This window comes from Cherax quadricarinatus, chromosome 23, assembly GCF_038502225.1.
Source record: "Cherax quadricarinatus isolate ZL_2023a chromosome 23, ASM3850222v1, whole genome shotgun sequence".
NCBI classification, from domain to species: domain Eukaryota; kingdom Metazoa; phylum Arthropoda; class Malacostraca; order Decapoda; family Parastacidae; genus Cherax; species Cherax quadricarinatus.
The window spans coordinates 37,613,102-37,623,592 of NC_091314.1; the positions used below are offsets into that span (position 1 = coordinate 37,613,102).

Sequence of the window (10,491 nt, forward strand, 5' to 3'; positions counted from 1 at the left end):
ATTGCCAATAGGCCCCTGGCTGCCTTCAAGAGGGAGCTGGACAAATACTTAAAGTTGGTGCCAGATCAGCAGGGCTGTGGTTCGTACGCTAGACTACATGCAGCCAGCAGTAACAGCCTGGTTGATCAGGCTGATCCACCGGAAGGCCTGGTTGTGGACCGGGCCGTGGATCCACGGAATACCCTCCAGGTACACACACTTTGTTCTCAAACACAAAATTTCCATTACCTCTAGCAGCCTTGCTGCAACGTTTAAAATTAAGAGTACCAAGATACTCTGGCACTTTCTGGTTTTTCCTCTATGGATAAAGTTATTTGTCTCTACAGATACCTCCCTAGATATCAAATATTTAAACATTTACTTTTACTTCCTCTATACTCCCTACCTCCACACTGATATTCAATATTTAATTATCTCAATTTTTGTTTACTTTCATCACCTTAGCTTTTCCCCACGTTTACTTTTAATATCCTTGTTTTTTATCCCCTCCCAAATTTTTCCACCAACCTATGCAACTTCTCTTCAAAATCTCCAACATCCTACCATCCACTTTTAGAATGCAATCTATAAATACACTAAACAACTATGGTGACATCACATATCCTCGTCCAAGTCCCACTTCACTGGGAAATAGTGCCCCTCCCCCTCCCTCCTTCATACCCTAACTTGATCTTCATGATCTATTTATAACTTCACTGATTTTAGTAACCTACCTACCATGTCCATACATTTACATCTGCCTGTTGGCTCCCTAATCAACCTTGTTAACTTTCTAAATCATAAATACATCTTTTTTTTTTTTTTTTACACAATGGCCATTTCCCACTAAAGCAGGGTGTGGGGGAAAAAAAAAAAAAAAAAAAAACTTACATTATCATTCGCACTATTACTGTCTTTGCAGAGGCACACAGATGACAGTTTAGATGTCACTTTAAACAGCAAATATCCCAAAACTGTTCCTTAAGGGGGGATGTGTGAACATTTTTTTTCAGCGCTCTCAAGAAAAATTCGAAAATTTATGAAAATGAGTTATTCATATAGAAAAATAGCTTAACTCTTTGGCAACACAATGGTACAAGAATCAATGTTCTACAACGTTTCTACAAGAAATTATAGTCATTTATATCAGGTATGGTGGTGGCGATGTAGGTAGCGCGTCTGTTCTCAACCCATGTATTTTTTTGGAATTTTTTCCTTGTTTTTTATCGTTTTTTCTTTGCATTATTCTTTCTAATATAATAATTGATTATTTGGCATCATATAAGAGTAGGTGGAGCTTATCAATAGACGTCTAGCCTATCGGGAAGCACCTAGGTACACTCGGCAGTGATCCCTCTCCAGAGAGTGCCAGGTGAAATCACTTCATTATTACGCTTATATCAGCTTATATATTAACTATACGGCTTATTTATCTATCAGAATTGATCTAATATATAATAATCACTGTAAATAACAAACAAACATGTTATATACTCTAGACTGAATAAAATAGGCCATAATATAGCGAGAGTCCACCAGCAATATCTCGATATAAAAAAGTTACTCCTCGTCTCCATGTTGTATTGTTTGGTCTGTGAGTGAGAGAAAACGATGTTTTGAAGAGGGTAACTGCACTAGAACATCAGTTTACTAAGAAATACACCGAAACAAATGCAATTTTCGCGAAAAAAGAATTTTTTTTTGACGGTAGGCCTGCCGGCGTTCTAGGCCTATATCTCGGAAGTAACTTATTCACTTATTTCGCTAACCAGCACCATTATTAATGATTGTATTGAAATGATTTTCACAGACAATATAAAACAAAGTGTGTTTTAAATTTTAATGATAGATTTTTTGGAATATCTCAAATATTTTTGATTTTGTGAGGGGTAAAAGGCAGATGTTTTGGTGAATGCCAAAAATTCTGTCAAATGTATTTTTTTTTACCATGATAATAAGATAGATGAAATGGCAACGTAAAAGATTCGTGCTAGTTGTATTCTAACAGTTGGGAATGTCGGAAGTGCCACTCGTAGTGCCAATTTGTCGGGATACTGCCATATATCAAAATTATGTTAATATTTTTTTTTCTATGTTGTTTGTTGGCCAATCATACTGAAACTTTGTCACATTAAACTATATATGCACCTCTAAAAGTACACCAAAAATAAAATAAATCGGTTGAAAACAAAAATATAGTCCCTCACTCCCAAAACCATTCCTTAAAGTACAGGCATTGTACTTCCCAACTCCAGGACTCAAGTCTGGTTAACTAGTTTCCTTGAATCCCTTCACAAAATATTACCCTGTTCACACTCCAACAGCTCATTTATATGCTTTAACCTTTCGCTGTTGCGACTCCAAAACAAAGTGCAGTGTTGCGCTTCAAAAAATATTCTGAAATTGTTATGAGAATATTTTTCTGAAAGTAATGATGCCAAAAATGAGAAACTGGATGGAAACTTTTAGAACTACACACAAAGCTGGCAGTCAGGGTGCAATTTACTTAACAGTAATTTCACCGTCAGTACAATTTTAAGCAATTTTTTTGCTTAGTGCTCTCAATTTCCTTGCTATTTCACTAGTATGCTTTCTGTTTTATCAAGTGCAAAAAAAGTGCCCATTCAAGTCTCAAAACCATCCTATCAAGTGCACAGAAGTTGGCAATTGACCAAAAAGTAACAAATTCCAGTTTCAAAATAGTCCACAATAAACATTAGGCATTCCAACCACTAAAGCAACCTATCCTCTGTTCATTAATCATTTCCCCATGCCTCTCCTATACTACACTTGCCCTCCATTTTGAATTAATCAAAAACATAACCAAAAATGATTGGTCATGGTTTAGGCTAACCCAAGAATTGAAACAGACCCAGTAAAAGCTCCCAGAAAACAGAGACAAAGGAGGTAACTGCCCATAAAGCGAAATGCCGTAAAGCAGGGCCCTACTGTATATGTATTGACTGGTATGCAGTGAACAGCTGATTTTGTCACATTAGTTAGTTTTCCTCTGACTCTCATGGTGATAATTTATACATAAATGGTGTATACTGTGGTGGCCCAATTAACTTAGTTTTCCTGCCAGTGCCACAAAATTATCCTTGCCCTTCTCATGTAATTAGTGTACTTTTCACACTACAGTATTATTAATCAATAAATACACTTAGGATAAGTGAATGACTTAAAGGAACAGCAATGTGTAGTTAGTGAAATTATCAATTACTAGCTTTCTTGCACAAGCTTGTAGTTATTACCCTAAATTCATCTATTCAAATGAACATCGTGGTGTTATGATTGAAAAATGCTGCTATTTCACGACCATCCTGCAGTGATAATATTCTAACAGATCACACCTTAATCAACTGTCTACAGTATATATGATGGGTGATATATCTATGGTATATATGATGGGTGATACTGAAAGACTTCAAATTATAGATCGGCATCACTGACAACCAAAATGTCTAACATACCTGAAAAGTAATGTTAAATACAGGTCTCATTTCAGAGCTACATAATCATGTTCTGTGTACACAACTGAGTCATTGTCATGAGTTACAGAAAAGCATTAAAGTTTTACATAATAAATTAAGTTGTAAATTGCAAGATATAAAATATAAAACAGTACAAAAGATTTCCTATTTAAACAGAATATAACATTAACTCTTTCAGGGTTTCGGCCGTACTAGTACGGCTTATGCACCAGGGTTTTTCAAGTACTAGTACGCCTAAATTCTAGCGATCTAGTGAGAAAGCTGGTAGGCCTACATATGAAAGAATGGGTCTATGTGGTCAGTGTGCGCAGTATAAAAAAAATCCTGCAGCACACTGTGTAATGAGAAAAAAAACTTTGATCGTGTTTTTGGATTAAAACAGCAACTTTGCACTGTATTTTCGTATGGTATTTATTGTTGTATTCTAGTTTTCCTGGTCTCATTCTATAGAATGGAAGACATATTACAGAAATTGAGATGATTTTGACTGATTTTACAATGAAAAGTACCTTGAAATTGAGCTCAAGGTAGCAGAAATGTTCGATTTTACCAAAGTTCAAAAGTAAACAAATCATGCTAAGCGTCCAATACATGTCAACTGGCGAGTCTAATATTCTTTCACAAGTGCACCGATATTATTTATACCATTTTTTACACTAATGCAATAGTCTGCATAACAGTAAATAATCTATTTTTTGTGAGAATAAAAATTCAAAGTGGAAAGCAAAAGAATGTGAGGGGCATTGGGATGTGACTAATGAACAGAGGAAATGTCATTTTAGTGCCAGAAATGTCTTTCTTGTTTATTCTGGACCCTATTTGGAAACTGGCATGTTTTGAAATGTGTGTGAAATTGGCAAAATTGCTAAATTCTGACCATTGTATTGGATAGCTGAAATCAGAAAATGGGTGGTTTCTTGCACTCATTCGATAGAAAAAATTGAGTTCTAACGAAATATTCATGATTTTTGTCGACTAGTACAGTGCAATTGGCCGAAAATAGGGCTCAAAGTGGGCAAAATCGCCGATGCGTAAACATCGTCAAGACCGCTAACTTTGTGAGAGCATAATTCCGTAAGTTTTCCATCAAATTTCATTATGATCGGGAAAAGATTCTCTATCTTTTCATGAGAAAAAACTTTTTTTTTTGAAATTTGGGCGACCCTGAGAACAAGTCTCTGAGAGGGCCTGTTGACCCTGAAAGGGTTAAGGTAACTATCCTCATTGTGCAGTTGCTAGTGATGTTCTATATTATGCAAATTATCTGCCAGAATGAGTAATTATACAAACAATTTTGTAAACAGAAATCTTAGGGTAAAAAAAAAAAAAAAACTCAGGTTTGGATATTTTGTGTTCAAAGGTACCATGTAATGAAAATGGTCAAGTACAAATATATTTTTTCAACAAGTTGGCCATCTCCCACCGAGGCAGGGTGACCCAAAAAGTAGAGAAATACTTTCACCATCACTCGCACAAAATCACTGTCTTTGCAGAGGCGCTCAGATATGACCGTTTAGATAATTCCTTATATATAATACAGCTTCTCCTCACTTAACGACGGGGATCCATTCCTAAGATCATGTCATTAAACAAATTCGTCGCTAAGTGAGGAGCATACTATAATGGTAGTGGTTTTGTGTCAATCATCTTTGATATTGTTTTAATGTCACCTTTGTACCATTTATAACATTTCTGGTATATTTTTAAATGTTTATACAGTAGTGTACTGTAAACTGAAATAGAATAGAGGAAATCAGCTCTAACATACATTATTTAGGTATAAATACTGGTCAAAGAGTCCGTCGTAAGTCCGAGGCATCGGTAAATGAGTACATCGCTATGTGAGGAAAGGCTGTACATACAAACAAATATTTTCTCAAATTGTAAGAACCTGATTATTACTACATGGCCATAAAAGCATTAAAGAGAATCTCGTTATATTTTTTTTTTTAAATTGCTGATCTCCCACCAAGGCAGGGTGACTAAAGTAAAACTCATTCACCACCATTCACTCAATTGCCATCTTTCCAGAAGTATGTTGACATCACAATCAATTACCCATGACTGCAACACCCCCTGCCCCTCCTCCAGATTGAAGGTACTGCCCTTTCTACTTCCACAACACAAGTCAGTCCAGCTAACCCATCTCCCTGAAGCCTTTCACAAAAGTTGCCCTGCTCACACTCCAGCAGCATGTCCATTAAAAACCACCTGTCTCCATTCACTCCTAGCACGATCACACAAGCCTGCTTGACCCCTTGAACTTAAAAGCGTCTTGTACACCCTCTCTCCAACCATTCTTGTGATAACCCCTTTCCTGTCTACCTTCCACTCTGGGCTTATACACCCTCTTTATCAAACTATGCCTGTCCATCTTCTCTACATGCTAAAACCACCTCAACAACCTCTCCACAGCTCTCTGAATTGTACCCTCAGTCACCCCACAGTGCCTCTTTATTTCACTTCAAATTCTCTGCACAATATTCACACCACACATCGTTCTTAACCCCTTAATGGTCCAAAGAGATCGACATTCAAATTCATAGTGCTACAAAAGTAGATCTACTTTTTTTTTACATATTTTCAAATATAACAAAAAAAAAAAAAAAATGTAGGTAAAAGTTTCTTTTACACGTTTTCAAATGTAAAACAAAAAAGAAGATCTACATTTTTTTACATACTTTCAGATGTTGAAAAAACGTATATATACGTTTGGACCATTTAAGGGTTAAACATGACCCCTCCACTGCCTATAGCTCCCCCTTTCACTGCAACATTAAAAAACTGTGCCCCTCACTCAGGAAAAAGCATTAGTACCACCATACTCAAGTACATTACCTTATTCTCCATAAACTTTCCTTTCCACAGATACTCCAACACACCACCCACCTTTTTTCCTCATATTCTATGGTTTGCCTCATCTTTAATAGATCCATCTGCTGACACGTCCACTCCCAAATATCTAAATGCATCCACTTCTTCCAAACTCCCTCTCTCCAATCTCATTAAATTTTTTTTTTTTTAACAAGTTGGACATCTCTCACCAAGGCAGGGTGACCCAAAAAGAAAAAATCCCCAAAAAGAAAATACTTTCATCATCATTCAACACTTTCACCTCACTCACATAATCACTCTTTTTGCAGAGGTGCTCAGAACACAACAGTTTAGAAGCATATACGTATAAAGATACACAACATATCCCTCCAAACTGCCAATATCCTGAACCCCTCCTTTAGAGTGCAGGCACTGTACTTCCCATTTCCAGATCTCAAGTCCGGCTATATAAAAATAACCGATTTCCCTGAATCCTTTCACTAAATATTACCCTGCTTACACTTCAACAGATCGTCAGGTCTCAAATACCATTCGTCTCCATTCACTCCTATCGAACACGCTCACTCACGCCTGCTGGAAGTCCAAGCCCCTCGCCCACAAAACCTCCCTTACCCCTTCCTTCCAACCTTTTCGAGGACGACCCCTACCCCGCCTTCCTTCCCCTACAGATTTAAACGCTTTCCGTGTCGTTCTACTTTTATCCTCTCTCTAAATGACCAAACCACCTCAACAACCCCTCTTCAGCCCTCTGACTAATACTTTTATTAACTCCACACCTTCTCCTAATTTCTACACTCCGAATTTTCTGCATAATATTTACACCACACATAGCTTAAACTTTATTCTCATCACCTAGTTCTTTTCTATGTTCACTTTTTTCTTATATATTCTCTCCCAAATTCATCCAGCAACCTTTGTAATTTACCTTCAGAAACTCCTAAAAATTGTTTTATCAGAAAGAGTAAACTGATGAAATAAATTTGACTAACAATACCCAAGTGTTAGGTCTGCCTAAATCATACAACTATCATGGTGTCTGCTGCTAAGGAAATGCATGCAAAGACAAAACGTTAAGTTCAAAATGCAACAAAAATAGATAAAAAAAAAAAACCAACAAAATGATTAAAGCTTCACAAATACTTTTATGACCCTTTTGGGTTTAATATTTTAATAATAATTCAGAAATACCTTTTTAGGGAGCTAGGAAGAGAGAAGACATACTATTTATACAAAGCTCCTGCATGCTAAAGCTACTGGAAATTATATAAAATATATACAGAATATATTAAAGTGACATAACAAAACGAACACAGACCTATTTCTGCAAGTACAAATACATGCAGTATTTGCAAATTTATATGCTCCCATAAATTTAAGTTAATAGGACTTAGAAACAGTAAAGTAGTTGATAGCAAATCTGACCTCAGCTTGGCGGTTCGGCTCAAGACGTAAGAGACAACCAATCTGTTGAGTACGTGTGTGGATGATGGCTGCACAAACAAAGTTTTCAGGATTTGGGTCAATGCCTTCCAGAAGCTGCATGCCAAAACCCAGTAGTTTAGTCTTGATGGAGGCAGTTTCCATAGGTCCAGTTGCCTTGAAGATTTTTTGTGCCTCTTGGAGAGGTCTGATTTACAAGAAAGAATACTTAATGATTATCAACAGCATTAATACAAAAAACTTTTACTTTGTGTACTAATTTTTACTGTACAGCGGAACCCCGGATATCAGACATTTCGGATTTAGAACACTTTTTTCGGCAAAATTTTGCTCCGGATTTCGTACCTTGTCCTGGGAATTGTACGTATCAGATGAGTCTGCCTGCCGTGACAGCACATCAGCCTGGCTCTGTCACTGATTGAATGAGCATTCATCCGAAACATTTCGCAATTTTCATGCTTGTTTATTGATTGTGACTGAAATAAGCCACCAAGCCCCCAAAGAAAGTTCCTAGTGCCAGCCTTTTGGTAAAGAAAGCAAGAAACACGATAGAATTCAAGAAAGAGATTGTAGAAAAATATGAAAGTGGCGTACATTTAGCCGAGCTTGCCAGGAAGTTCAGATGTATTTTGAAGGGTTTGAAGCTGACCCTGTCAACCCTATGATTGCTGTGGACTGTATTGTGTCTTTGGGGAAGTCCATGGGGTTGGATTTGAGTGGTGAAGATGTGGAAGAGCTGGTGGAAAACCACAGGGAAGAGCTAACCAGTGAAGAACTGCAAGACCTTCAACTGGAACAGCAACAGACTGCAGCTGAGGAAACTATTTCAGAGGAGGAGGAAGGGAGAGGGAAGAAGCTGCCTTCTTCAGTGATTAAGGACATTTGTGTAAAGTGGAACGAGGTGCAAACTTTTGTTGAAAAATGTCACCCTGACCAAGCTGATACAAACCGTACCTGCAACATGTTCAGTGACAATACCTTGTCCCATTTTAGGCAAATCTTAAAGAGATGCCAGAAACAGAGCTCTCTGGACAGATTTTTAATGTGACAGGAGTCCAGTGCCAGTAAAAGACAAAAAAGGGAAGTAACCCCAGGGAGGGCTTTGATACCTGAAGTCCTTATGGAGGGGGATTTCCCTTCCAAACAACCTCAACTCTTTCTCCCCTCCTCACCTTCTTCAATACGCCAACAAGGGTTTTCAATAAAGCTATGTAATGTTAATTTATCATTAAAATTAGTGCTTTATATTTATTTCTCCTTGTTTTCTGTATGTAAAACTACAGTTATTCTTTAACAAATGATTTTTTTGTGAATATTTTTGGGCGTCTCAAACGGAATAATTGGATTTAACGTACACTTTCTTATGGGAAATATTACTTCAGTTTTCTTAAGTTTCGGATTTAGGATGACCTTCTGGAATGGATTAAGTACGAAATCCGGGGTTCCACTGTATAGCATTTCAGAAAACATTAATACAGCAGAACCTTGGCCGTCAAATTTAATTTGTTCCAATGTCGATCCAACACCCAAAATGGACGACAACCAAAGCAAATCCCATAAAGAATAATGTAAATAGAATTAATCCATTCCAGACCCCAAATGACAATATAATTTATCAAAAATGTACTACTACATAAAACTAAAAATGAATACTAATATAAACTAACCAAAATACTGTACAGTAAATGAAAATTTAACTGCCTTTTCCCTGTCAGAGGAGAGCTAATGGCATACTGGAAGCAGGTGGAGAGGAGAGGGGTATGTTACTGCTTGGAAGGAGGGTCACCATCAATTAATGTCAGGCAATTGTCCTTCTGGCACTGTTTCTCTTCTTTGTCTCTTTTTGCCATTAACACCTTGTTCTGGCTCACTGGTTCTTTGTCTCACTAAACACCTATCCAGTGAGGTTTGTTTCAGGCTCTGTTTTAACACTTGTCTAAACTGAGACATTACAGCCATTGTATATGTTATAGAGATGGATGGCCACTGCTTTGTCTGGATGGTATTTTTCAGCAAACTCATGCACTTCATACCATTTAGCACATATTTCCTTGAGAAGTGCAATGGGCACAACATTCCTTCCCTCCTCTTCCTCTGATGACAGCTCCTCTTCTGCAATCTACTGCTGATCCTTCTGAAGGTCTACAAGTTCTTCTGTGGTGAGTTCAGTTCTATGCTCCTCCAACTCCTCCAGATCATCTTCAGTCACCTCTAGGCCTAAGGTCTTCCCCAGGGACACAATATCCTCTACTGGCTCAGGCTTATCTTCATAGTCTTCAAAATCTTTGACTGTCACAAAGGCCACAATTTCTTTCATGCTGACTGCATGGTCCTGGAAGACGTACTCTCCCAGGCTTTATCTATAAGCCTCAGGCAGGTGATGATATTGAAATGGTCCTTCCAGAATTCCCTGGGGGTTAAATTTGTTTCTGAAGTGATTTCAAAGTACCTTTCAAAAAGTGCTTTGGTGTAGTTTTTTTTAGTTAGTAATGACATGCTGGTCCATGGGCTGGATGATAGTAGTAGTATGTATTAGGAGGCAAGAACTTCACAGTTATAAAACTGAACTCCAGCAACTCTTTTTCCAAGCTTGGAGGGTGAGCAGGAGCATTATCCATAAGTAAAAGGGCCCTGAGTGGCAACTATATTTTAATGAGGTACTTTTTGACAGTGGGAGCAAAGACCTCATGAACAAACTCAATAAAAAAAATTTCTGTTACCCAAGCTTTTGTGTTGGCCCTCC

General features: G+C 37.5%; 1 protein-coding gene across 5 annotated transcripts in view; it reads right to left on the minus strand.

The window, feature by feature from the left end:
* The window catches only part of AP-2alpha (adaptor protein complex 2, subunit alpha), a 252,484-nt gene that overhangs the window by 19,648 nt on the left and 222,345 nt on the right, over positions 1 to 10,491 (minus strand). For all 5 annotated transcript variants that reach the window (XM_070088089.1, XM_070088087.1, XM_070088091.1 and 2 more), the window contains exon 19: positions 7,731 to 7,935. In XM_070088089.1, the coding sequence (XP_069944190.1) occupies positions 7,731 to 7,935 (205 nt within the window). The remainder of the gene's footprint in view (positions 1 to 7,730; positions 7,936 to 10,491) is intronic.